General features: G+C 39.0%; 10 protein-coding genes and 1 long non-coding RNA gene across 22 annotated transcripts in view; 5 read left to right on the forward strand and 6 right to left on the reverse strand.

Moving 5' to 3' along the window:
* LOC132783620 (protein sickie) overlaps positions 1 to 6,508 on the forward strand; it is a 213,243-nt gene extending 206,735 nt beyond the window's left edge. For 3 of the 12 annotated variants that reach the window (XM_060788910.1, XM_060788911.1, XM_060788913.1), the window contains exons 3-6: positions 1,844 to 3,762; positions 4,337 to 4,592; positions 4,653 to 5,132; positions 5,196 to 6,501. In XM_060788910.1, the coding sequence (XP_060644893.1) occupies positions 1,844 to 3,762; positions 4,337 to 4,592; positions 4,653 to 5,132; positions 5,196 to 5,315 (2,775 nt within the window). In that variant the 3' untranslated portion in view covers positions 5,316 to 6,501. Of the gene's footprint in view, positions 1 to 1,843; positions 3,763 to 4,336; positions 4,593 to 4,652; positions 5,133 to 5,195 lie in introns of all 12 variants that reach the window. The other 9 variants (XM_060788905.1, XM_060788904.1, XM_060788903.1 and 6 more) reach the window with 5 other exon arrangements.
* A 504-nt stretch (positions 6,509 to 7,012) lies between these two features.
* Positions 7,013 to 7,795, forward strand: LOC132798448 (uncharacterized). Its single transcript, XM_060810307.1, has 2 exons — positions 7,013 to 7,085; positions 7,150 to 7,795. The coding sequence occupies exons 1-2, from the start codon at positions 7,050 to 7,052 to the stop codon at positions 7,690 to 7,692; spliced, it is 579 nt and encodes a 192-aa protein (XP_060666290.1). The 5' UTR covers positions 7,013 to 7,049; the 3' UTR covers positions 7,693 to 7,795.
* Positions 7,796 to 8,313: 518 nt separating this feature from the next.
* On the forward strand, positions 8,314 to 9,624 carry LOC132787567 (cytochrome c oxidase subunit 4 isoform 1, mitochondrial). The gene is made up of 3 exons (XM_060794696.1): positions 8,314 to 8,420; positions 8,866 to 9,284; positions 9,343 to 9,624. Exons 2-3 carry the CDS (start codon positions 8,876 to 8,878, stop codon positions 9,477 to 9,479), a joined length of 546 nt encoding a protein of 181 aa, XP_060650679.1. The 5' UTR covers positions 8,314 to 8,420; positions 8,866 to 8,875; the 3' UTR covers positions 9,480 to 9,624.
* LOC132787579 (uncharacterized) lies at positions 9,524 to 9,954 on the reverse strand. The gene is made up of 2 exons (XR_009632558.1): positions 9,864 to 9,954; positions 9,524 to 9,660 (listed from the first exon to the last, which is right to left on the reverse strand). It is a non-coding gene; the product is annotated as an uncharacterized LOC132787579 (long non-coding RNA).
* A 774-nt stretch (positions 9,955 to 10,728) lies between these two features.
* On the reverse strand, positions 10,729 to 11,285 carry LOC132787570 (uncharacterized). Its single transcript, XM_060794709.1, has 2 exons — positions 11,146 to 11,285; positions 10,729 to 11,069 (listed from the first exon to the last, which is right to left on the reverse strand). The coding sequence occupies exons 1-2, from the start codon at positions 11,167 to 11,169 to the stop codon at positions 10,866 to 10,868; spliced, it is 228 nt and encodes a 75-aa protein (XP_060650692.1). The 5' UTR covers positions 11,170 to 11,285; the 3' UTR covers positions 10,729 to 10,865.
* A 5-nt stretch (positions 11,286 to 11,290) lies between these two features.
* On the reverse strand, positions 11,291 to 12,130 carry LOC132787547 (clumping factor B). Its single transcript, XM_060794656.1, has 2 exons — positions 12,043 to 12,130; positions 11,291 to 11,917 (listed from the first exon to the last, which is right to left on the reverse strand). Exons 1-2 carry the CDS (start codon positions 12,058 to 12,060, stop codon positions 11,315 to 11,317), a joined length of 621 nt encoding a protein of 206 aa, XP_060650639.1. The 5' UTR covers positions 12,061 to 12,130; the 3' UTR covers positions 11,291 to 11,314.
* Positions 12,131 to 12,377: 247 nt separating this feature from the next.
* On the forward strand, positions 12,378 to 13,659 carry LOC132787527 (uncharacterized). The gene is made up of 2 exons (XM_060794634.1): positions 12,378 to 12,499; positions 12,559 to 13,659. The coding sequence occupies exons 1-2, from the start codon at positions 12,470 to 12,472 to the stop codon at positions 13,579 to 13,581; spliced, it is 1,053 nt and encodes a 350-aa protein (XP_060650617.1). The 5' UTR covers positions 12,378 to 12,469; the 3' UTR covers positions 13,582 to 13,659.
* Positions 13,660 to 13,837: 178 nt separating this feature from the next.
* LOC132787538 (uncharacterized) lies at positions 13,838 to 15,285 on the forward strand. Its single transcript, XM_060794645.1, has 6 exons — positions 13,838 to 13,954; positions 14,167 to 14,193; positions 14,257 to 14,382; positions 14,438 to 14,590; positions 14,654 to 14,818; positions 14,885 to 15,285. The coding sequence occupies exons 1-6, from the start codon at positions 13,904 to 13,906 to the stop codon at positions 15,059 to 15,061; spliced, it is 699 nt and encodes a 232-aa protein (XP_060650628.1). The 5' UTR covers positions 13,838 to 13,903; the 3' UTR covers positions 15,062 to 15,285.
* Positions 15,266 to 15,943, reverse strand: LOC132787559 (uncharacterized). The gene is made up of 2 exons (XM_060794683.1): positions 15,881 to 15,943; positions 15,266 to 15,825 (listed from the first exon to the last, which is right to left on the reverse strand). Exons 1-2 carry the CDS (start codon positions 15,920 to 15,922, stop codon positions 15,307 to 15,309), a joined length of 561 nt encoding a protein of 186 aa, XP_060650666.1. The 5' UTR covers positions 15,923 to 15,943; the 3' UTR covers positions 15,266 to 15,306.
* Positions 15,944 to 16,896: 953 nt separating this feature from the next.
* Positions 16,897 to 17,714, reverse strand: LOC132787557 (uncharacterized). Its single transcript, XM_060794668.1, has 2 exons — positions 17,609 to 17,714; positions 16,897 to 17,552 (listed from the first exon to the last, which is right to left on the reverse strand). Exons 1-2 carry the CDS (start codon positions 17,669 to 17,671, stop codon positions 17,010 to 17,012), a joined length of 606 nt encoding a protein of 201 aa, XP_060650651.1. The 5' UTR covers positions 17,672 to 17,714; the 3' UTR covers positions 16,897 to 17,009.
* Positions 17,715 to 20,126: 2,412 nt separating this feature from the next.
* The window catches only part of LOC132791479 (uncharacterized), a 66,892-nt gene continuing 59,703 nt past the window's right edge, over positions 20,127 to 27,315 (reverse strand). Inside the window, exons 4-5 of the mRNA XM_060800417.1 lie at positions 22,344 to 22,953; positions 20,127 to 21,660 (exon numbers count right to left, since the gene is read on the reverse strand). Of these exons, the coding sequence (XP_060656400.1) occupies positions 20,665 to 21,660; positions 22,344 to 22,781 (1,434 nt within the window). The 5' untranslated portion in view covers positions 22,782 to 22,953 and the 3' untranslated portion in view covers positions 20,127 to 20,664. The remainder of the gene's footprint in view (positions 21,661 to 22,343; positions 22,954 to 27,315) is intronic.

The following is a 27,315-nucleotide window of genomic DNA, read 5'->3' on the forward strand; positions in this document are numbered from 1 at the left end:
AGTACTCAGATTTATAATGAAAATCATTTGAAAATGTTTGCTCTTTTATTGGTCTTTCAAAACTTTCAAATTGCCAAAACTTTTTGTGCAATTAATCAGCATTGTGAAACTTAACTTATTCCTATTTGAAGAATAACTTTTTCAAAGTTGAATATATTTCTACTAAAATTATTTTATTAAAAGTTGTACGAATTATATCAAAAATTAATTGATGAACTAGTTTCCATAATTCAAATGTCCAATGACTATAGTACTTATTAATTATACTGTCGAGTGTCTACTGTACTTGCATCCGACGAGTCCATTATCCAAGTTCAAACAACAATTGGATGATGGCAAATGAAGGCATACAACTTGTTTCCTAAGTCAATTACTTGTCAAGCTGCAGCTTCAATTGCAGAATCAGTTGGGTTCATTATGCACTTCTTAGCCCTTCCCCTCTGCTCCCTTCCCCCCTCTCTCTGTTGTTTGAGCAACAAATTGCAATTACAACTTCCGTGCTGAGTCACTTTATTTTCGACTCTAATAGCGCTCATTAGCTTGATGTATTTAAGTCCGCTTGCGAGTCAGTTTAAGTTCTGTCTCTCTCTCTAAGTAGAGACCCTTCTCTCTCTCTCTCTCTCTCTCTCAAACTCACTTTTTGTCTTTGCCTCTTTGTGATGACCTCTCTAAGAACCACAGCGTCGCTCGTTGGTCACGTCCCATCATAAAAAATATTCCACGATGTCTTTTTCATGAACTTGTGCCTGACCAGGCGAGAAGTTGAGGAGCTGCCTGATTCCCGCCCTGGAGCTAGTGGCTCTGCAACTTACTGCAGATGGTTGGAGCGGGCAGACAACGACCTTCTAATGCTTGTTTATGGCACAGGTGTCTGGAGGGACGGGCAGGTAGTGATACCGCCAGACTGCCAGATTGAGGGAGTTACTACAAAGCAAGTTTTGTAAAAAGTTTGTAAAGCGGCGCTTAAATAGGCTCTGCCATAAGCCATGAGTCATCTGTGACAGTTGAGGCTAAAAATGGAGTATTACCCAAGAAATCAGCAGCTTTCGGTTAAATACATTTTTGTATTTAATTGGACTTATTGTGATACTTTATTGGATATAAAATTCCAAAAAAATGTTATTATATTTTCATAATAAAATATCTAAAATAAATTTCTTATTTGAGGCGAAATCGCCGTATCTTATTTTTCAAGACAATCCTAATAAATAAACATTCCCTCTGCCATATATTCTTAGTAATATATTGGAAAGGAAATTTGATACCCCAGAGTGTATTTTATATTTTTTTTAAATTTTAAAGTAGTAATTTCAGTGACCAACAAAAAGTCAATATAATCAACTAAAAGTTATTTTTAGCTCTTCTTTAAATGATAATTGGTATTTTTGTGCCCAATACAACATAACTTATATAATGCATACCTCTTCAATAATTCTTCTACTTCTTATAAATATGAAGTCTTAATTTTTTTTGCAATAACTTGCATAACATAAGCTTGAATATTGTATTTTATTGTTGATATTTTCATTTTTCGAAAAACGTTTCTTTCTACCAAAAAATTAATACAAAAAAAAAGACCGCCAACTGGCAACCGCTTCGTTGGCTTCGTCTTCTTCTAGCCTGTTGTTTGGCAGTCTTTGCCTGCATACAAAACAGGGCTTAAAATGCAACGCACGATTGCGACGTGCAACAGACTGCAAAGGCAAAAGGCAAAAAGGGGGGAAGAAATTTGTATGATAAATTATGAAGTCTATGCAGTTCTTTTGCACAACGAAACTCACCTGTTAGTCTCTCTCACTTATTTGTATTCTCCCATCTTATTTTCTCCTGTTTTTTTGTACAGGCGCATGTAGTGTCCGCCTTTGAGCAGTCGCTATCCAATATGACGAATCGCCTGCAGCAGCTGACGGCGACAGCGGAGCGCAAGGACGGCGAACTCACAGACATGCGTCAGACAATTGAGCTGTTGCGCAAACAATCGATCCAGGCGGGCCTAACGACTGCCCACATGCAGAGCATGGGCGTCCAGACACAGGGTCAGACCCAGAACGAGTTGATGCTGATGCAACAACAGAAGCCGCCTCCAATGCCGTCTGCAGCAGGCAACGCACGTCCAGCCAGTCATGCCAATGGAGGTGTCAATCCACCTCAAGGGAATGGCAATGGCTTGGGCATGGGCATTGGCATGCAGCGTCAGCACAGCACCGATTCCATGTGCTCGCTGAACTCCATCAGCTCCGGTTGCTCGGCGGCGCAGGACAAGAACAAGGCGAACAAGAAGAAGGGTTGGCTGCGCAGCAGCTTCACCAAGGCCTTCTCACGCAACGCCAAGATCTCGAAGACCAGTCGCCATGTGGGGCAGCATCATCATCCGCAGCAGGAGCATAGCTCGAGCAAGACGCCGCTGCACAATGGCCATGGACATGGCGAAGGTCCTTTGGGTCTGGCAGCCCTGGCCACGCAGCCTGCACCGCCGTTGCCCGTGGCCAATGCGTCCAGCAAGCAGAGCAGTCCGGCCAAGACGGTGACGCTCATCGACAATGCCAAGCCCATCGATGCCATTGATCCCGAGGATCAGCACATGGTTGAGGACCTCAAGAAGCAGCTGCGCGAGAAGGATCTGGTGCTCACCGACATACGCCTTGAGGCGCTCAGCTCTGCCTCGCAGCTGGAGAGCCTTAAGGACATGATGAACAAGATGCGCGCCGAGATGATGTCGCTCAAGCAAAACAACGAGCGTCTCCAGAAACTGGTCACAAGTCGCTCTCTGGCCGGTTCCGAGGCTAGCTTGGGACAGGCCATCAGTCCCAATGGCTCACTGGGAGGAGGAGGTGGAGGTGGCAGCAGCTCGGATGCCTCGCGACGCTATTCGCTGGCCGATGGTAACTCACGGCCACCCATGGAGCTGCCGCCACGCTTGAGCGAAGAGCTGGAGGAGGAGTGCATGCCACCGGCACCTGCCCCTGAGCCTCCACCACCGCCAGCGCCCAGTGCGGGAGCAACTGCTGCACCGCTTAGTCCCAACACACACATCGATCTGACGCCACCGCCACCAGCGCTAGAGGCGGCTCAGCTCAGCAGTCCCGTGCACATGCCCAGCGCAGTGGAGGATCTGCCGGATGTGTGCGATGGCAAGAAGATTGCCATTGCCTGCTACTTGGGTCAGCCCGAGTCGTTTGCCAAGTACTGCGAGGAGCTGCTGGAGCTGGACGACTTCTATGCCAATGGCGCCATCATTGCCAGCCACGAGGCGGAGAATCACCAGGCACAGGCGCAGCAGAGCAACGCTGCCTTCACCGCGGCCAGTTGCAATGAGTTTGTCATCGCCTGCACCTACATCTCGGGCAAGACAACCTGGCAGAATCTGGACTACATTGTGCGCAAGACCTTCAAGGATTACGTGGCACGCATCGATCCCGGCACGAATCTGGGCCTCAACACCGACTCGATTACTTCGTATCACCTGGGCGAGGCGAAGCGTGGTCCCGAAATGGGTTTCCCTGAGCTGCTTCCCTGCGGCTACATTGTGGGCAACGTGAAGACGCTCTACATCTGTCTGCAGGGCGTGGGCAGTCTGGCCTTCGACAGCCTCATTCCACGCAGTATTGTGCATCGCTACATCAGTCTGCTCACCGAGCATCGCAGACTCATTCTGTGCGGTCCCAGTGGCACAGGCAAATCCTACTTGGCGCGTCGCCTTGCCGAGTTCCTCGTAGCTCGCGCCGGTCGCGGCAATCCCTCTGAGGCCATCGCCACCTTCAAGTAAGTCCCATCATTTTTTTCTTTTTTCATTTTTTTTTTATATTATTTATTAAGGTAGAGAATCCGTTCACTTTATTCCTTAGTGCTTTTATTTCATGTCGTCCTTTAATATACCTATTTTTCCATTATTATATTTAGTATTTATGTTATAAATTATAGGTTAATTATCGAACTTGTATTTATTTTACTTATTTCACTTCATTTTTTCTAGCTTTTTTTTGTCATTTATTAAAGTTATATTTAATGTTACCTATTTTGCTTTTCATGCCATTTTACTTTACCTGATTTTATTTGTTGCCAGAGTTATTTAATTTTTTCATGTTTCATATTATTTTATTTGTATATTAAGCAAATTTAAGCTATTTACTTTATTTATTTGATTTTTATTTAATTTTCATGAGACATTTATAAATTTTATTTATTTTATTGAATGTCAAATAATATATCTTTTGATTAATTTTAGTAGTACAAATTTAGCTAGTTTACTTATAATAACATTCTGTTTATGTATTGAAATTTCTTAAATGTGTTTAAAATTATAAATCTAATCGATTCTCAACTTTTACACTTACAGCGTGGACCACAAGACCTCAAAGGATCTGCGCCAATATCTGGGCCACATTGCCGAGCAGGCTGCCATTGCTAATGGCGTCTCGGAGCTGCCATCTGTGATCATACTGGACAATTTGCATCATGCTTCCGCGCTGGGCGATGTCTTCTCCTGCCTGCTTAGCGCTGGTCCGGCCACCAAGTTGCCCTGCATCATTGGCACCATGTCGCAGGCCACCTGCAACACGACCAATCTGCAGCTGCATCACAACTTCCGCTGGGTAAATACAAGCTTCTCTCTAATTAGTTTTCTTACTAATCAATCTCTGTTTCTCTAACAGGTATTGACTGCAAACCACATGGAGCCTGTTAAAGGCTTTTTGGGACGCTTTTTGCGTCGTCGTCTCTTCCAGCTGGAACTGCAGACTCAGCACTCGCAACCTGAGTTGGCTGCTGTGCTGGCTTGGCTACCTTCGGTATGGCAGCACATCAATCGCTTCCTCGAGGTGCACAGCTCCAGTGATGTGACCATTGGACCACGTCTGTTCCTCTCCTGTCCGCTGGACCTTAAGGACTCGCAAGTGTGGTTCACAGACATCTGGAACTATCACCTGTCCCCCTATTTGATTGAAGCGGTGCGCGAGGGTGTCCAACTCTACGGACGACGAGGAGGTGCCTGGAACGATCCCTCTGCCTTCATACGCAACTCGTATCCCTGGCCCTATGGACCGGACTCGGTGCCCCCGCTGCGGCAGATCAATGCTGAGGATGTGGGTCTCGAGGGCGTGGCCCTGAGCAATGGCGAGCAACAGGATCCATTGGTAGGTGTAAAAACTTTAATACCTGAGTACTTCAGTTACTTACTTTACTCATTCCTATTACAGCTAAACATGCTGATGCGTCTGCAGGAGGCCGCCAACTACTCGGAGAATCAGGATCCCGAATCCGACTGCGCCAGCTTGGACTCCAATGTGACTCCCGATAGTTCAGCGGGCGCTGAATAAAGTGTTGTCTGAAGACACATGCAACTTCTTACATGCCAAATTAATGCGTTGCAACTGAACGCTTACTGCCCCTAACACACACACACACACACACACACTAACACACACACATATATAAAAACTCCCTGTAACACACACCACTTGATGTTCAAGCACCCAAATGTAATTTCTTGCACTACTTTCGCGTACCAAGTTCAAAAGCAGTCACAAGAAATTCACATTTGCACCAATCTATCAATCTATCGATCTATTAATCTATCAATCCATCAATCTATCATCCTCTTACACTCACCCACATCTGACATATTTAGATTGCACTTTTTAGCGCACTTGTTAAAAATGCAAATTGCCCAAAACACCAAAAAACCAATAAAACCACACAAAAATGGAAAACTCATTGAACCATTCATTCTATTCACTGTATTCATACCCACAAATAACCTGGTGACCATTTGCGTGAGTTCAACACGACCCAAAAGAAATTTATATAGATTTAAATGATACTGAGAAAGTGAAAGAGAGTCGAACATTAAATGTTAAACAATTTTGCTAAATGAAAAACACTCTTTTTTGTATATAAAAACCAAAAAGTCCCCCTAATTATATTTAAGTAACAAATTGTACGACGGTATCACATTTTTATACCATAACCCAAGGGAAACCTACAAAATATCTAAAAATTAAAAACAAAACAAAAAAATGAAATGAAGAAAAGAAAAATTAAATTTATTGTAAAGGTAGCATTAAGATTTTGCTACTACCAATTTACAAGATGTACATTTAAAGGAAAAAGCTTTCACTTTAGTTTAATTATTTGCATAATTATCATTAAATATTGTTACAAACATATTGCATATTTATAAAACAAAACAAAAAAAACTATTTAAAAAAAAATTATTATTATGCCATACAGCGCTTACCACAGCAATAGCAACAGCAGCATACATACAATAAGTACTATATGCGAAAAAATATACGTAAATCCCAAATCCCAAAAATTAAAAGATCCATAACAAAAATACATAGTTAAATTAAATTAACACAAGCACAAGAATTCCTAACCATAAAGCGAATGAACAACAACTAACTGCTAAAATATATATTATTATACAATATATAAAATTACATATATGTCCTGTCTCTGTCTAATTTAAATGTGTACATTTATGAGATATGAAATCAAATCAAAATAAAATAATATATATAATATATAACGATGTCTTTTAATATTTTATAAATAGCTAATCAAATTGTTGGACAACTTTGAGCTGTTTAGAGCCATCTGGCGGAAACCATGAAAACTAAACACTACTTTAATTTAATTGGAATTCATTGCATACTTTTAAGAGCAAACAAAATATATATTACTGGACTTCTGAGTGGTTTTGACAAAATTACTCAAACTGGCTTGTAAATGTGCCAACACTTAATTTTAGTGTCAAATGCCTTTTCTGTACAATTCATTCATTCAATTAGAACTGGGAAGTTGAAGCAAGTCATTGTATTTCTTAATACATTCATGAGTTTATGTTCTCAATACGCTTTCTACTTCATTCTTATCATGGTTCATCGTACTAATAATCTTAATGAAAGAGCTCAGAAGATTATTGAGTTATTAAAAACGCAATGTAATTATAGTATTTATTTACTACATTATTACTATGCTTTGTTTACTGTCTGTTGAAACATATAAAAGATCAGATCCCTTCCTTTGATTCATCAGTTCGTTTCAACATGCGTTGCTCACTGTTTCTTAGTTTTGCATTCTTGGTATGTGTAATACATAACACTTGGTAGAAGAAGGTCAACCATAATAATGTAAACATTTTTTCAGGTATTTGTGAGTGCACAAGCACTGCCAACCAAAGATGAAGCTGCTTTGAAGGAATTGAAGGCGCTTGGTGAAAATCTTCGACGAACTACATTGGACTCCGAATTGAGCAATAGGCTTGTAGTGGCTCAATTGATAATAGATGCTCAGGTTGCACCTCCATCGGTTATCGACAGTATGCGAGCATTCATTGCCGAATGGCGTCCGGTGTTAACACGAGTTACTTTCGAAGACTTCGCCAAGTTCAGTGTGGATTTCCCGAAAATGCTGGACTTAAAGGATGGCAACACATACAAGGATGATAATGGTGGACTTAACTACTACACTAAGGGTGGTTTTAGTATCATCAAATCAAAGATTGAGCGTGAGGATCGCGATCGGCTAACCAGCTACAAGGATATTGCAATGCTGAAGATGACCGAACTCACCCAGGAAACCAAACAAGGCAACACTCCGTTAATGAATGCCTTCAATAATTTCGTCAATCAAAAGAAGTTAAGAGTTCGAAATTTCTTTACATTTCTTAAGGAGCTTCGGCAATATTAGTAACATTTTTGTTAAAAATAATTTCAATTAACTGAATATACAATACATATTTCATAATAAGCACGATTACTAAACTAATAAAATTAAACACTGTTCTACCCAACTACACCAAACATTTATGTACATATAATTCAATTAAGATTGCTACACAGCTCCAAGATACTTTTTTAATTGGTCACATTGCAATGTATTTGTGTTCCCGGCTCATTTATAGTTATAAGGAAAAATAAAATCTAAATGTTATATCTCTGACACATCCTTTCAGCGCTCGTATATTACTAGGATCGTCATAAACGTTCATTAAATATTTGCATAAGCCAGAACGCCAGGTGCTCAAATCAAAGGTCTATTTTTTTAAAATTACAACTAGACTATCGATAATTTGCTTTATTTGAATATAATCGACTTATCGATTAACTTCGTGTTACGTGTGAAGCGATGAATACCATCGATAATTTAAATGCACGCCTGGAAATAATGAAATATTTTCTTTTCTATTATTAGTACAAATAAAATCAGATATAATTAGGTAGAATTTATAATTATTATATTCAGCAAAAACATGAATTATCTTGCATTTTACTAATGAACCACAAAAACATATGTTTGCCAAATGAACTAAATCAACGTCTACTGGCTCGTACAGCTAAGTGAACTGATCAATCGAACTTGTTCCCAACGATTCGATACAACTCTAACAGAACAATCCGTGGCCGACATCAGAATTGGTAATTTGTGTTATAGTGCTTAAATTAAAGGTTAATGCTGCATTTTCGCTAAAATATTGCATAAACTCGCTACAAAGTTAATAATTGTTGCAAACTGGCTTTAAAAACAGCCGCCCTGTGAGCGTGAAGAGCGATTGAAAAGTCAATAGAAAATTGTCGATTACACAACCAACACTCGCGGCACAAATCGCACGAAAGCTATGAAAAATAGGAAAATTATGCGCTGGGGGCGGACAGATTAAATCAATAATAAATAACGAAATAGATGCAATATCAGAATGTATTCGTATGATTATTAACTGGTGACTTTGTCGTGCACGTAGGCTAATCAGGTGTTACATAACCTTATATGCGTCACTTGTGCCCCTTGCGCCTCTTTCGCTATCCCTAACAGCAATGTCCCCATAGTTATCGCAACCTTACATTTTACCATTTATCGTTGCAGCTCTGGAAATATGGCACTCAGACTAATCAACAACGCACTGCGTCGCCAGTTGGCTGCTATGCCACACAACGCTCAGGTCGGCAGCGTTGCCTCCATCCACACTTTGGACAAGATTGGCAAACGTGAAGTTGTCGGCTTCGGCTGGAACGGTACAGCTTGCTATGCTGATCGTGCCGATTACCCCATGCCCGCTGTCCGCTTCCGTGAGCCCAACAACGAGATCAACGCTCTGCGTACCAAGGAGCAGGGTGACTGGAAGAAGCTGAGCCCACAGGAGATCAAGGCTCTGTACCGCGCCAGCTTCTGCCAGACCATTGCCGAGGTGCAAGCCGGCACTGGCGAGTGGAAATTGCACTTGGGTGTTGGCCTGCTCTTCACCGCCGCTGCCATCTGGATTGCCGTCCTGATGAACCTGTTCGGTAAGCATCGTTATAAATATTACAATTGCCACACATCCTAATTACTTGTACATTGCAGTCTACGACGAGCTGCCAATTACCTTCGATGAGGAGCACCAGAAGGCACAGCTGAAGCGTATCATTGACCTGGAAATCAATCCAGTCACCGGATTGACCTCCAAGTGGGATTACGAGAACAACAAGTGGAAGAACTAAACGACTCCAATTCCAAAGTCGGCGTTCTCGCCATGTGTGTGAACAGTAATTAAGTAAAAAGTTAGGAGACGTCTATGTTTAAGTGGCGATACCCAAGCAACAATTCTAGTTGAAATTAAAGTTATGGCCGCTGCCAAACGTTCTAGCTGTTGTTTGTGTTATTTTGTTTTGGTATCTGGAACTTGGAGCATCATAAGGTATAAATATAATTATATTCATTAATTAACATTACAAAAAATTTACGTATTCATAGTTAACTGTGCATAGCGTTTTAAAGTAACATTGAAATACTTCCCAAGAAAACTTGATTTTAGCTTGATATAACTTATAATTTTCATTCAGCATTAACTAAAAAAATGTGTAGTGTTTTACATACACACTTACCTTATAGCAGTAGCACGAACCCTTTTAAAATCACTGTAACTTGAAATTGATGTTGGGTAAGTTTTAAATTTATAAGCTTTCCGGCATTATTTCTGCTCATTTCTATACGTCAGCATCAGCTATCGGCTACTAAATTACATATTTATTTATATTGACTAATTCGAACTGCAGCTAACAGACAAGTCAACGTAAGTGGTACACTTTTAAACTATATAGAAGTGAAGTAAATGCAACTATTAGAATTTGTAGCTGTTAAGTGCTAGTCTTTTATGCCCAGCAGACTTTAGGGCAACATTTAACAAACTTTTCTATATTTTTTATTAGATTTTATTTGTTTATCTGCGAATTCTTTTACATGTTCTCAGTCGGATATCCTTCGTAGGGTTTCCTGTGTAAATTATGGGGTCGCATATGTCTGGGGCGATCGTTAGGTTCGTGGTGTTGATTTGGATTTTTTCTAGCAAGAATAGGACTGCATAGTCCAAAGATCAGCACGGCAAGCATCCAATAAATCGACTTCATATTTAAGACTAATATGGATCATAGCAAAGTTTTTTTTGAGATTGTTTTCATATTATTGTAAAGATGTTTTCTTAATCCATTTGAAACAGTTGATTTGATTATACGCTGTGTGATATGGTTAATGAAAAAGTTTAGTACAAATTATAAAGTGAATACCTTCTTTTAATTGCACATCCAAGATAATTAGATATGCCAGTTAATTGCAACTCCTTAGTATACAAGATGGGAATTATCTATATTAAACTGAGCTTAGAAATGAAAAGTATTTCACAACTCTGACCTAGAGTACATCTTAGTATATTCTCTTCTAGAATATGAACATATTGTTCAACAAATGAATTCATAAATTTGCAAAGTTTGTATTTAAAATGCACAACGAGATTGCTGGGAAGCTTTTGTTGCCCATTAACTCTCATTGTATTTCAATTGCTTGGCGCATATTGGAGCATGAAGATCGCATGCGATGCGCTTAGAACCTTGTCAATTATTTATTATTGTCTGCGATATTAGATTATGATGCTTGGCATGCTGTTCCTGCCTAGCCTTCCAGTGCCTATACTTTGGCTCGTGGTGAATGTTATGGAATCCATCGTGGGCAATAATAACATGATGTTTATGCTTTGGCTTTAGATGACGGTTGCCCAGGCAAACACACAGCTGTCCCAGCAGCGGGAGCAGAAGCAACTGCAATTAGAAGAGGAAAGTAGACTCATCAGCATTATTTCCATTTGGCATTTTCCGCTTCAACACCTGCGCTCACCCAACATGTGCAATCAAATAGCATCTTCACATCAACAGCATCATGCGAGAACTATGAGTATAATCATCTGATGGCCCCCAAGCACAGAGGGGCACTAATTGCATTTGTTTTGGCCCCACAGCGTCCAATCAACAAGTGCACGCTCTTGCCACTCATTTACAGGGTGTCTTTATTGCATGGTACTATTATCAGGTTCTATGCTAACGGTTGTGGTGAACGCATCGTTCCAATGTGCCCACAATTTCTCCCGCTTTATATCATGGAAGCCATCGTGAGCGTGGACATGTCCTATGCTATGTTGGTGGTGTTCGTGGTGAGTGTCTTCAATTGGAGTTGTTGTGGAGCTTTCCAGCTGCTCAATGGTTGTTGCGATTCCTTCCTCTGCTGAGTCCTCTGCATCCACATCAGTATCGGCATCGGGTTTCGTATCCGTATCTGGCATTTTATCTGCATCTGGTGTTCCATCTGCATCGGGTTTCGCATCCGAATCTGGCTTTATATCTGCATCTGGTGTTGCATCAGCATCGGGTTTCGCATTCGAATCTGGCTTTATATCTGCATCTGGTGTTCCATCTGCATCTTGTTTTGGTTCTTCATCTCCTGCTGCAACTGTTGTAGCTGCCGTATCTGCTGGCTCCGATGATGATGATACTGCAGTTGAGATCTTTGTTGTTTCATCAATTGGTGCATATGTTTGCGGGCCTGGAAGTGATGGGTCTTGAGGACCACTCACATCGGCATTTGTAAATGCCAACAGCAGCAATGTCATAAGCTGTAATAGGCAATATAGAGTATAGAGAAAAGTTTCTTGGTCGGACCATCATGAACTTGAATTAATAAAAAGAGTGTCCGTGAAGAGTATGCGGTTAATGAAGGTGCCCACTAATGATCACTTACCAATTGGACCTTTGGCATCTCAACTGTTTCTAAAGTTTTGCAATTTCAACAAAGCAATTGCTCGCCCTTTTATAGCAACAGTTGTGTTTGAATTCTAACTAAAATTAATTGATTTTTTTTATGAGCAAAGCCAATGCTCATTAAATGATCTCTCAATTTGATACAGTTTTCTTCCGAGTGCAATTCCCAGAAATTCAAAAAAATTTGCGACGCACAAAGTGACACATTGCACTTGAACGGGTTTTACGTCGAACATCGATTAAATATTGAAAATACTATATTAATTGTGGGTTTACATCATAATCACCCTTGTGGGCAGCGCAGTCAGTAGCCAGTCTAGTCAGTCTATAAAAGCAAACTGGCTGCTCAAAGTTGGCCCACAGTTCGCTTTAGGTTATTGCAGCAGTTAGTCTGAGATCGAGTCGAAATGAATACCAAATTATTGATACTCGGCCAGGTAAGTTAAGAATTCTTTTAAGCCTAACATGCCACTCATCTCTGTTTCTCTTCACATAGTTGCTGGCAATCAGCTGCTTTATGCAACCAACTTATTCGCATACAGAGATACCATTGGACGAGACGACAACAGCAGCTCCAACAGAGGCTACAATTCAACCAGAGGCTCAGGCTACCGCTATTCCCGATTCGGGGCTGCAGCAGCTCGACGAGGGTCAAATTGCTGTTGCTCAACCAGAGACGACAATTCCGCCCACGGAATTCACTACAGTGCCAACAACAGCAGCAACAAAGCCAAGCCCGCATGAGCATCCCCCCCATCCATATGTTCAGCCTTATCCGGATGCCTTTGGCTGGCAACAATATCCAAGACTTCCCTATAACGGGGCACGATCGCCGTACCTTATTAACTCACCATTCGGTTCACCAGTCTACCCTCAGCAGTCACAGTTTCCTGGCTTCGGTGGACCACTTTACCCCACTCCTGATACAGCTGCCACTTCCGATGAAAAGAGCGCTGAGAAGACCTCTGATAAGAGTACTGAGAAGAGCTCTGAGAACGAAAAGTCGGATGAGCAGCTGAACTCTGATGGGGCATTTAACTGGCAACAGTATCCAAGACTTCCGTTTAATGTGGCACGACCTCCCTACTATATTAACTCACCATACGGTTCACCCGTCTTCCCACCGCAACCACAATTTCCCGGCTCCCGTGGACCACTATCCCCCACTCCCGATGCCGCTGATGGAAAGGGCGTTGAGAAGAGCACTGAGAAGATCGGTGATAAAAGCACTGAGAAGAGCGCTGAGACGGCCAAGTCAGATGAGCAGATGAACTCTGATGAGAAGCAACAGCAACCAGCTGGTCTCCCTAGCTTTGGTTACCCGTCTTACGACCCTCGCCTCTTCCATCCAGCGATCTACTCACCACACTTGCCTCGATTGGGGCCAGTCTATGGAGGCAATTATGGAGGGCAGTTTGAAGGACAGAATGAGACTCCAACGCTGCCACCGCGTCATCCCCCAAGTCCCAGATATCCCTACCTCAGCCCATCTCGTGATTACACCGTGTTCTATGGCTAAAGGTGCCTACTACTCTCATAATACTCTCTGTGTATTACAATTGAGTCATGTAAATAAATAAGTACTTTATATTATGTATTCGTATGAAATGTTTACACTTTATTGATTTGCAAATCGTGCTTTCTACGGCATTTCCCGCTAACTATTGGCGAATGATAACCCCGAGCATCGATTCTCTCACCTTGCGCACATTTTCCAGTCAAACGTGTTAGACTATCTACATCGCCAGCGTCGTCGTCATAGTCGTGTTAAGAGACTCAGCATGCCACTTGGGCTCGTCATAGTGCTGGAAGCTTTCAACTAATCGACACGTCGAGTCGCAATGTCGCCTCAAGTTACCGCCCTACTGTGCTGCCTGATCATTGGAATTGGGGTGAGTGGACGATCCGGTGTCTCGTTTAATGACATCCCAGTTACACCTAGTGACGTATATTCTTCACTTAAAAAAGAATTAAACAAAAAATATACTTAATGCAGTTGATTTATTAAACCATTTTTCACTGCCATTTTAAGCCCCTAAACGAACTATAGTTTTTGTTTTCTATATATACAACCTCTGCTAATTCCCAAATTCTTTTCTTTAAGACCGTTCGCAGTGCAGCAGTCAATAAGGTAAGCTACACTAATACTTTAAAGCCTTGAATCAGATTGCAATCTATTTTATTTCCACCACAGACACGCCTCAAACGTGCGGATACTCGTGACATACCATCGAATATGTTCAAGCCGCTTAACCAGGCATCGCAGGGAAATCAGAATGCTTCGTTATCGGGTGATTACCAAGATCTTAGTCTTTCCGAAGTAAGCACATTTAAGTGTTAGTCGGTATTCATTGTTAACTAATTCCCTGGCTTAGCACACAACAGGAGAGGCGCATGTAGTGACAATTCCTCCGATTCAAAATCGTAGAGTACAGAACTCAGAAGAAGACGATTATGATCAATTCGAGGCAAATAGACGCAGATACTATAATTCCATTGCAAATGTAAATCGCCCGATGCCTCCCATGGTATTTGTCTAGTCCCTCAAATATCTGATATATGTATATAACTAATCTTTTCATTATTTCAAGACTTCTTTTGGCACGAGCATCGACAGAAGTTCACCGCGCTTTGGGAATTCTCGTTTCAATCGGCCACAGTTTCACACTTCAGGTTCGCAGTTTGGCTCTTCAGGTTCGCAGTTTGGCTCTTCTGGATTTGAATATGGCCCTTCAGGATCAAATTTGGGGCAAACGGTAAAATAATTTCACATCATTCGCTTAAAAGCCTTTAACTAATTATGTTTCTTCTCTGCTTCTTAGATTCCCCTAATAGGATCGGGCTACATAAGTCCAGATCCTTTCGGTCCAAGTTCATCCAGCAATTTCTATCGCTCCGAGTCTTATAGCTATTCCTCAGATGGCAATGGTCCGCCCCAAGTGGAGCGTAATGTTTACGACTCTCGCCTTGGTCACGGCTTTTCAAGTCGCAACTTTTAGCATCGACAACTATTTAAAATAGTCTTTGTCCGATTATGCAACAAATAATACTCCTAGATTGTTGAATACTCGTTCGTCGCATTTGTTATTGCGCTGCTGATAAGTCCCTCTATTGTGACCTTATAGGAAACGTATTCCGCATTAATTGACCTTTCATGATCAATAAATCGACATGGAATGCAATAAAACTATTTTTATTATAAATAAACAACACTGAACAAATATTTAATTACGTTGTTAACCAGCTAACAATCTAAATTAACCCAGATCTCCACAATGATCTGAGCCCTCGCTTCGATATCCTTTTCATTCATAAATCTGCTCAACAAAATATCCAAAGGACTCGTAGATAGATTCTTCTCATTTCTAATGAAATAGATCTCAATATGATTTTCCAACTGCATTACAAATATCTGAAATATATCATCCAGTTGTCGTTCCAAGGCATCGATTCCATGTTTATCCAATAGCTCATCAATAAGACCACCCGATTCATCCGACTCGTCCTCCATATCAAAAATCATCTCGATTTCTTCCATTATTTCCAGCACACTCAAGTTTTCCATTCTGTTTTCAATGGCTATGAATTTAACCATCTTCTCTAACTGATTTCGCTCAGTCTCATTAACTTCCATTTGGGCAGCATCATCGACAACCAGCTGCAGAAGCTTGACAAACTTGGAAAGCACTTCTTTTGCCACATCATCTGTTAGTTGCAGTATGTCAAGTCTCAATTGCTCACAATGCGAAATTGGAGCTGCAAACTAAATTTACAAATTTAGCAAATTGTATACCATAATGTTGTGTATTTTTGTTTACCGCGGATTGCAGCGCTAGAAGAACGAAAAGATAACGCCACATTTTCCAACCGTTTTCCCGATAGTTAGGACACTGTTTGAAGCATCCGCTGATGCGATTCTCTTTTTATAAGCTCGAGGCGGGCAACTTTGTTGTAGTCTGAGACTAGTAATCATGTCGCTAAGTACTGCTAATCGTGGGATCTGTTGAGCTAAGCTCAGGCTCTATAATCAGTAATCAAATTCCGCTTGTCGTGCCAAGAACGTTTAACTCTCAAGATGTGTATCCGAAGATTTGTCATATTTGTTTTGCTTCTGGGCGTATTTTGCACGAACCTTTGTTTGTTAATAACATTTTATAATATTGCAAATTTACTCAACTTTAGCTGGTGAATGCCACGCCCCGAACAGACAGTTTATGGGAGTTGCGCAAGCTAATGAGACAACAGAATGAAGAGCAGCAGCAACATGAGCAGAGATTCAATGAAGACATCAACAGCTGGACACACGATTTGGAGCAGATGGGCATTAATTTTGTGGCATTCATCGACCAGTGTCGCCCATTGGGCAGCCATTGTAGTCAGCGGCATGTGCAACGCCATTTGCGCTTCTTGCGACGCAGTTGCAATGAGCTAAGAGGCCGGCTAGATACCCTGGAGATTAAATACTTGGGAAAGATCAGTGAAGAGCAGCTGTTGATGCCAACACTGAGAGCAGTGCGTTTAGTTCTGCAGCAATACGATGCCGAGTTAAAAGTGATTAATGCTGAAGCTTATAAATTAGTGGAGCAGTAAAATGAATCATATTTGTGTTATTTTGAGTAGCAGATTTTTTAATTGTTATTTAACCAAGAAAGTGTTACACACTACAAATATTTAGGAAGGGTATCTGTTCAGCGAATTACGAATTTATTTCAAATCAATAATGAATAAAAAATTTGATCGAAAATCAATAATAAAAGGTTTTGATTTATAGCGGAACTTTCAAATTAACTCGAACTTGTAAGCAAATTTGTAAAATCTATAAAAAATTAATTTAAATGACTTCCTTTGAATTTTTACTCAGTAATTATATATTATAGTTTACTGAAGCATTATTAGATAACTTATTTAGTTTCCTAACAATTGCAAATAGATTTTTCAATAGTAATATTAATTTGTAGATAACCGTAGTTGATGGGCTAGTCCCTCAACAATACTCTTGCCCTGCTTTGTGTAATCCATAAGACTTAATTCAGGAACTTGGCTTTTCAGAGTTTCAGGGAATTCCAGAAAAGAGATGACAATACTATCTGCAGATTCGTTCTGCCAGCGAGTAACATTTTGCATTAGTTCCAAGTGATTCTGCTGAGTCGCTGCAAAATAGTTAAGCAAATCTATTCTAATTTTTGTGAAAAAATCGCGAATAGAAACTTTCTCAGCTGGAAGTATAGCAACCAATAGTTTGTCCTCTGTTGGCTGATTAAACAAAGAGCTGTGAATTAAAGCAAATATAAAGTAGGCGGTGCTATAGTAATCTTCTTGGCCCACAAGCTTGTCGAGTTCAGTAAAGAATTGACTATCGATGGCATTGCTATCATTTAGATGAGGCAAAGCAGCTCGAGAATTGTTTATGCTGGACTTCAGCACCTCATTGTAGAGTCCCTCAATCTTCTGCACAGTTGTACCTGCATTGAGATTAACTTCGCTTAGGCTCTGAAAATAGAAATGTATTTAAAATAGTGCATTAAATTGAACTTGAATTGGTTTACCACAGAGATAAGCCCACAGCTGATTAGTAGACTGAAATAGACCGACGACTGAGAAAATAACATGCTGCCGTTCCGTTTCACAGTCAGAGAGAAACTGTTTCAAATTGAGATTCAATTTATAGGAGAATCCACAACGCAAAATTTGAACTGATAATGAATGACAACAAATCCGCTTAGTGTTTAAGTTAAGTTTAGCTTTTATTAAGCACTTCAACAAAGCCAGAAACTTAATATATGTATATATATTTTTTACATTACGATAAATTTTAGAAATGAGCAAAATTTCAAGTTTTTCAAATTGATAATAAACTGTTCATAAGTTGATTAAGCTAACTAGAAAACGATTGCCCTATATTACACACAGTACATACATATAAGTAGACGTTAATTAATATTTTTTTTATATTTACATTAAATTTAGATATTTATATAAGAACTAATAGTACTTATCGATACAATAACTACCGATCGGCAATTTTAATTACTCTACTTTACTATTATATCATATTAGTTATTAGTTATAACAGTTAGCACAAAAGTGGAGAATTGTTCGAACCAATAGTTTTTTTTTTATATATATATTCGCATTTTTCAATGGAAAGGTAATATTTGTTTTAATTTTATATGAAACACAAGATTGAAATGCAGAATTAGACTTGAGAATACATATTTCTTTCTTTGGCATTGGATAAGTTTAATTTGTTTAGCTTATGCAAATCTTAATTCTAGCTTTATTTAACATACTAATTTTATATTCAGAATAACACGCTTTACATTTGAGTATCTCAAATACATTCAAAATGTTGATTTGTACTCGTTTCGACAAAATTCATTTGAATTCGAGTGCAAGAATTGACAAGGGAATTGAAATGATTGCCTTAATCGATTTATAACTGACATCAATATTACGTATTTACGATTTTCCATATACTATATAGTACATATATTTTCATATGATTACTTGAATATTTATTAGATTTGGGAAAGTGAAACTGTTTTGCTGTGGGTTGCTCATATGTTATGTAGGTACATAGTAGGTTAAAAGTTCTTATTTAATAACATTGTTTAGGTACTTTCATGAAACTTGGATAACACGATATTGATATATCTGTAGCATATTTGTAACTGTTCTTTATAGAAATTGTTTTGTATTGACGCTGCTGGAGCATTGTACTTTGAGTTCAATTAGTTGAGAATTGATGTCGCTTGTATACATATGTTATATAGATATTTAAGGCTGTTACACATACACTTACAATTAACACTTAACACATACGCATTTACATATAGCTCAACTATATATTTGTAATCGTTTCAAGGTACACATGACGTTTCAACTTTTTGGAACACAAGGCTCCCAAGTTTATAACAGTTTCAAAAATAACTCTCAAAATTTCAACGAAAATAAACTCTCAACTTACATAAACTTAAATCTAGTTCATTATTTTCTACTATTAATTGTAATTTATAGATACGTTTTATTTTATTATAGCTTGTAAAAAATAGTTAGCTCAAGTTAGGTATGAAAATATATCATTTATTTTACTAAGTTGCTTGTATAGCTCTCTTGCACTTAAATTCTGTTATCTAGAAGACAGTCCATGGAGTAGAGCTTATAGCTAGCTTGCTTAAGTCTTAACAAATACAAAGTGAAAGATTGGATAAGTAATTAAATATGAAAATGGGATTAGAAAATAAATCTGATCTGATCAATTTATGAATTTATTGTTCGTTATATAAAATATAAATCAGAAAAGAAAATATTATTGAAACTTATATAAGGTTATCCTAAGATCTAATACTCCTTGGAAAAATCGTAATATAAACTATACAAAATAATTTGGAGAACTACCTAAATATTCAATATGCTTTTAAATTAAGATTAAAACTGTTTAGCAAAATAAAAATTCTTTGTAGAAGCTTATTTTATAGCAACGCGTTAAAGCATTAAATTTTGTAAATTTTAGAAAATGTAATAAATTGTTTTTTGGATTTTGCCATAATTTTAAAATAATGAAATTCTTAAATGCTAATTCTAATACTCAAAGTTGTTTATTACACAAATATATTATCAGTTATAATTCTTACAAAGAAGCAAAGGTTTTGTATATTTACTAGCCTAATAATAATTTCACCCAGACACCTTTCATGCAAATACCTTAATAGATATATTTTATTTTATATGCTTATGCACTTAAATTTATAAATTGATCTTATATGTATTTGTAATCACCCACCTTCAATCGATACTTATTGGTATATTGTCCTCAAATCGCAAATGTGTCACAGGCCCTTTCGATTTGTAGTTGATATTGAACTTATTCCGAATTACTTATTTGAATAACTTCAAAGCATACTTTTAGGGTGTTTATTTCAGCCTAAAAGTATGCTTTATTTTATTTGTAAAATTAATTCGATTAGGAAACTGGGAACAGTTTTCAAATATTTTAAATTTGTCTAGTCTTGCGAAATTTTTCATACGCTTTTTGTAAGGAAATCAAAATAATTAAATACACGAGAAATGAAAATTGTTTTGTGTGTTTGTATAATGAGTACTCAATGAGCACTTCTCGTATTTATTAGTGAAATCATATTAATTGTTAAAGTCAAAATGCAGTTCCGTTTATTGACACAAACTAAATTAAACTTAACTAAAATTAAATTAGATTAAATTAAATGCCGAGCACAGGAAACAAATGTTACAAAAGAGACTACGAAAACAGCGAGAGTGAGAATGAGAGCACATTAGAGTTAGAGATAGGGATAGAGAACATGTTTTATTTTTTATCACAATTGCGTATGAAAAATTTCTTTAATTGCTAGAAACCGCCACGCCCACTGCTGCTGCCGCTGCCGCTGCCAGCTGCACCGTTCGCCGACTGCGGCACAAGGATCCGTGGCAAGGTGAGCGATCGCTTGGGAAAACTATGCCGCTGCGGTGTCGTCTGATCCGGCGTATGTCCGGCGGATAGCGTCGCCTTCGACTGCGATGTCGATGCTGCTGCAGCTGGCAGTGGCGGCGATACATCTGCCAGCTGCTGCATTGCCTCCGACTGTCACGCATACGATTGCGCCGTCTGGGGCATCATGCCCGCAGTGTAGCCAGCATCGAGACCGGGTCGCTCCACAAGATTCTTGAGGCGACCTCGCAGCTCTTCGAGACTCTTCGACTTGGCCTTGTTGATGCGCTTGTACTTGACATCCTTGGGCTTTGTCACCGATCGATGGTTGGACATTACACGATTGTAGGTGATCACCTGCGACTTTCCATTGAGCTGCTGCTGCTCAGCGCCTGCAGCTGGCGACGGCTGCAACTGCGGCACCTTGACGCTCAGTGTGGTGCAGGGTGAATCGTGGCTGGGCGAGCGCTTCAATCCACCCAGCTGGCGACGTGGCACCGGCATTGCGGCGCCTATAGACGCTTCTTTGACTTTCTCCGGCGTTGTGGACGCACCCGAACCTGGAGTTGCTGCATCAATTTGTCCCTCAGTGGAGCTGGAGCTGAGCGCCTTGTCGGAGCGATTTTTAAACTTATCCCGCTTCTCGGCCACATCAGATGTGGGCTCCGGATCCTCTTCCACTGAGTAGACAGTCTCCAGTATGTCCGGGCGTCGCAAGAAGCAATTGTTTCGCCGGGCAGCGCCGTATTTATTCAGGTTCGTCTCAATGGCATCCGATATCGAACGCACTATGGTGATGCCATCGCTGCCCAGCACGCCTCCCAATCCGCCGCTGCTCTTGCGTCGCGTGCCCAGCGTCATGTTGCTGTCCGAGTCGATGTCCTCCAGCACCACCGCCGAATCCGAGTCGTTCAGCGAGTCCAGTTCGTTGGCATAGCTCGCCTCAATGCTCTCGAGGCCATGATCCACCAGGCGGGTGGAGAGCGTGTCAATGATCTTCTGCTGACGCTGTATGGTGACTTCTCGGTGACTCAGCAGACTGGCGATTTGCTTTTGTTTCCTTTTCAAGCGTGACTCGAGTAAAAGCAACTGTGAGGTTAGTGAGTTCATCTGGTCTGACTTTTCCTTCTGATAGCGATAGTGTTGTTGTACCTAAGAAGTGAGGAAATAGAGAAATATTTTATTAATCTTTATATAATATATCGTCATAATATGGTTTAAGCTAACGTAGAATTTCTGTAATTGTTTCACCAAATGTTTTTTTTTGTTCTTTTATAATTCTCTTTAGCTCTCTTTCAAAAACTTTGTCATTACATTCTTCTTTTATATATTTATTAACTATATTATTGCCTGTCAAACAATTTTATCAATTTTTTTTTAAAATAATTTATTTAACATATTTACTTTTATAGCTTTAAAAAATATTATACATTATTCTTTTTTTGAACAGCTTTAAAGAGATCATGCAGTCAGGTAAGACTAATAATATCCTACAATAATATTTATGCTATTATTAATCGTTATATGAGCCTTTTCATTGAATCATCATAACTTTGATGTGCCTAATGATAAAGTGCAGCAAACAATTCTTAATCACTTTTTATTTAATATGAACTCTGGATTATAAATCCATTTTCTCTTTTCTATAAGTTTGTCTTTTTCTAAGGGAATTGCAACAAGTACGAATAATAAATAAGTGGAAAAATGTCCATATACTATTGCAGTAGTTATTTATATATTCATTATAAATTATAATCTGATTATAAATGAAGTGCTAAATTTTTCACAAACGGAATGAAACAATTTTAGAAATTCAAAATTTTTTCTTAAATTACCTGCATTGCGTAAGCCTTTCGCCACTTCATGATGTGCTCCGTTTGGAAGCGAACCTTGGAGCGCAGTTCCTCGATGATGGCGCGCGCGGTATGCAGATCCTTGGGATCCTGGTTCATCATGTTCAAGCGCAAGTTGCTGGTGTGACTGGACACGGGCAACGGCGGTGGCCATTGGAATTCCAGTGGAGGCTGATGCACATCTGTGGGCAACGAGCCACGTGGTTGGGCTGCCTTCGATGCCTTGGGTGTGGAGGGCACAGTGCCAGCTCCACTGGAGCCACCAATACCACTAACACTGGATGCCGTCATGGCCATTGATGATGCTGTAGCTGCTGCTGTGGCTGCTGTTGTTGGCGCTGGCTGCGAGGGCTGCTTCTGTATGCTGCATGCCATACTGCTGATAGTCTTGGCGAATTGCGTGGCACGACCGGCATACATTTGGCTGGAATCGGGTGTGGGATGTGTGTAATGCTTGTTTGGTTGGTTGGGGGCGAAACACTCCAGCTGTTGCTGCTGCTGCTGCTCCTGCAATCAGCTAGACGGCCAACATTCGCGTCCGCTGCAGCGACTTGATTGATGTCCAACTTTGGTGTAGCTGCTGTTGCTGCTGCTGAAGTGCAATAAAAAAATTGTGGCAAATGTTTTATTAATGGCAAATATTTATTCGTCCACACGACAGGGACATTCAATTATAGCTGACACTGTAGCGCATCACATCCAGCTTAATGTCCTTCAGTGCTGCATCGCTACAGTGTGATATAGTGATTAGTGTGTGAGTAGTGCAAAGCTAGTTTGATTGACACAACTGATTGATGTGCCGTCGAAGCTGTTGATGCAGTTTGTGTGCACTGCAGCTTACTTTCTTATCTTCTTTTAACTCATATGCATATGACCATGCTGGCAATGACAACACATTTAATATGCAACTTTATTGCTAAGTAACTTTATAGATAGACAACATTATTAGAAAAACTTACGTATAATGCATTGGAAGAGTCGATAAATATTTTGAATTATTATTGTATGTAGATAATATATTATATTGAAGATATAAAATTCATTAAAGAATTTATACATTTAAAGAATATAACATATTGGAAAGAACATATCGAAACCATCCAGGGAAAGGAAAAGCAATCATTTTTGATTATTTTACTAAGTATATATTCATAACTACATTGAGAATTACTAAAACGCATCTATACCAAACGCTTGAATTAATAGACAATTGATTATAATTAAATTAACATAGGTGATGAACTATGATAAATCTTTTCGAGTCGTTGTATGATTGCTTTTATTTTACACATTATTTTAATTAAATTTCTAGCTTTTAATAACTTTATAAAATATATAAGCATTTAATTATTTCGAGTCTTGACGCAATCACATTTCTTTATCGCCTCGAGTAGCAGTTACAGAAATCACAGACAGCAGACTCGCATCTCTGAGCCCGCTCCTTTTGGAACGTCCGCATGTGTGCACACATGCTACGAGTTGGGGCATGAGCCTGCACATTTGTCAAGGCTGCCACAGCGAATGGTCAGCGTGGGTTGACACGCCCACAGGGCAGACACACCTTGAGTCAGCAGCAAAGGACGAGTACTCTTTTTTTCATTTTGTTTTTGGGTAATTATTCGCATAGCTTGGTTTCTGTGGAGCGTGTTTAAATTGAAGAAGAGCCACAAATTACGCATACGCCAGCTGTGACATGCAAATTACATTTGCCAGCAGAGAATAATAAGTATTATGTAAAATTGAGTTGTAGTTGCAAATGGAAATTATGTTTGCGCGTTACATTAAATTCGCGTTAAAATGCGATTCAGCGAATTGAATGCACATATTATTCATAGCATTGCCTTTCACAATGCGGCGCATTAAACAATTATAATTATTTCATTTAAATGCGTTTTGATTTAATTAATTATGTCTGTTGTCGTTGCGGCGCACCGCAAATTTAATTTATTTATGTTACAACTTTACAACTTGGCCAGCTCCATGATGACTGCATAGTTTCGCTTTTGGGCCCGATAAGAATCTTCCTAATTATGATTTTATGAGTCTTCACTTTTTGCTGCCCCTTAAACACATTTATGAGTTTATTACTTTTGTGTCCGACTGATAAGGAGATTACCTAGGCCAACTGACTGACTGTTTGTCTGTTTGCCACACGATGATGATGTAATGCAGTGAATGTTTGTATTGAGTTAATAATAGCCATGATTTAATTGCGGCCGAGCATAATTTAGTTGAGTGTAAGGGGAAAAACGCACTCAAACTATTTACAACAATCCGAAAACTCAACTAGTAATAAATCAAATTTGTAAGCATAATTATTCTCTTCAGTTTGCATAAAGTTGTGGGAGTTCTCAGACTTATTTAAATTAGATAATCTCCTACATGTTGCATGTATATATGAAGTTTTCATTTCAAAATGTATAACATTTAAATTTTTCCTTTAAACTTTGTACTTTATTTTAAGGCAATTTAAAGTTGTGCAGCTTTAAATGAATTTAAAAATAATTAAATTTTTAGTGCAGCAATTTCAAAATTCCACTCGTAATAAGTGAAAATTTTAAGAATAATTGACTGTCTAAATTTCATAAAGTTGAGGTACTTCTCATATTTATTTAAATCACATTATCTAATCCCATTCCAATATGCGAAAATATTTTAATCACTTCTTAATTCTTTCTCCTTTTTGATGCTATCAAAGTTCGCACAAAAAATTAAATTTAAACGTTAACATAAGCTAAATTATTCTCTTCAGTTTAAATAAAGTTTAGAGAGAGGGAGAGAGTTCTTACATTTATTTAAATGAGATTATCATGTTGGATAAATGAAGTTCTCATTCCAAAATGACAAACATTTTATTAATTCTTAACACTCTGTACTAATTTTTAATGCAATTTAAATTTGTACAGCATTCAAGAATGAATTTAAAAATAATTCAATTTCGTGCAGCATTTGAATCAATTTAAAATGCATTAAATATTGAAACGAAATCCCAACCTGTGGTGTGGGGAAAGATTTGATTTCGACTTGATTAAGGGGCGTGACGTGTGTCTGGCAACTTAATTAGGGCCAGGCATGAAATGTTATTAGCCAGGTAATTGAGCGTAGTTGAAGAGACTAGACGGTTGGCAGGTTGGTTGGCTATAAATCGATGCTCCTTAAACGGCGGCGGTTGCCATCAAATCGACTGGCTGGCTTTGGCTCTAAAAGCCCAGCCCAGCCCAGCCCAGCCAGGGGCAGGGGACTGTGAGCAATGCCATTAACAGTTAATAGGCACGTGAGTAGCATTATTTTCCCAAGCTTTTCCCATTCAACAGGCTTGCCACATTTCCCAGACGAAATAGGGATTCTAGGAGCCGGGCAATTGTCATAATTAAAAATGATGAATGAGTTGCGAATTGTGCCAGACATTGATGTTGGATGATCATCGTGCTTCATACTTCGTACTTGAAGCGCATTCAGACTGAAAGACAGATGGACATGGAGGACGTGGTCAGATAGGAATTGCAAGAACAAACCCAGGTAACCGCAGTCAGCAGCAGCAGAGTCGTGCGTGTTTCTGGCCTTGGCTGGCATATTTGTTAATTGTTTTCAATTGCATGTTCTCCACTTTAGCTGCATTCCATCGGACAGTTCCTCGCATTTTTCTGCGTTCTTTTTGCCGTCATTATTGTTGGTCGTTTGCCAGCGAAAACGGAAGTTTCTTAAGCCTTTTCTTCCTCTCCGTCTCTCTTTATCGTTCTTCTGCTTTCTTTCGCTGATGAATTGCACAAATTAAAGCTAAAAGTTATTTTAAATGAAAATGTTAAAAATGTTCCATGCTCTTATTCTTACTCGCATTCTTCTTTGTATTTTTTTTCTGTCTTGTCATTACATTTCTTTTCCTTTCGTTTCGTTTTGTTTCCACCTTTTTTTTGTCTTGCTTCAGCTGCTTTGGCATTCTGTCTATCCATAACTGAAATTTTTCACATTTTCTCAGCCAGACAAAAGACAAGTTGCACATAATTGTTTTTAACTGGGGCTCGAGTGTCAACAAGTAGTGTGGTCACAACTAATCACTTTGTTCTAAGTAGTTTTTAAAAATTGTTTTTCTTTTACTGGTTCATTGAATTACATCAGCTTATATTTCATTTACTTAATTTAGTAGATTTTTTAAACGAAATTGGTTATCGATTTGAATTGCTTTTTAACGTTAAATGTTTTCCTTAATTATTTACCTCACGTTCTTTATTGCAGTTTATTTATTTATATAGAAAAGAAAAATATAAATTTGCGGTTAACTTGATGCTTATAGCAATAAATCCTATATTTTTTTGCTTTATAAACCTTTATATATTTATATTTATTCATTTCAATTTAATTATATTTAAAATATAAATATATATGTGCTCCAATCGATTATACTGCTATTAATATTATTCTTTAGATATTTTTTTTGACCAATACTTGCAAGTAATTTGTTTGTTTTTTCTTTTTCTGTTTTGCATCTTAAGCAGAGTTCCTCTCGCTTTGTTTTTAATTATAATCCTCGCTGACTCGTTGCTTTCTAATCGTTGTGTGCTTCTCGTTGATTCGCCGCTTGCCACAGCATCCTAAGCTTAAAGCTTTGTGGCTACCACTTAATTAGCCAGTTGCAGATTATAAGCTTGGGATTAGGTGGGTCGGGGATATAGCCGCCAGTTGGCTTTTAGTGTGTTTACTTCGACGTAATTACACGGCTCTCAAACTGTAATTACAAAACTGTAAACTGTAAGTCGAGCTGCGCTTGGCTCAGTCTCAGCTAAAGCTGCTGCTGGCGTAATCACATTTAATGCTTGACATTAATTAAATAGTTGCTCAGCTCAAGCTGCCACACGTTGCAAGCTCATGTTGCATGGCTGTGTGTTTGTCTGCGTGGCCATTGTCATTGTGTGCATTTAATGAAGCGCAAGGATGATCAAGTTAAATCGGTCGCGAT

The sequence above is a fragment of the Drosophila nasuta genome, chromosome 2L (genome assembly GCF_023558535.2).
Source record: "Drosophila nasuta strain 15112-1781.00 chromosome 2L, ASM2355853v1, whole genome shotgun sequence".
NCBI lineage: Eukaryota > Metazoa > Arthropoda > Insecta > Diptera > Drosophilidae > Drosophila > Drosophila nasuta.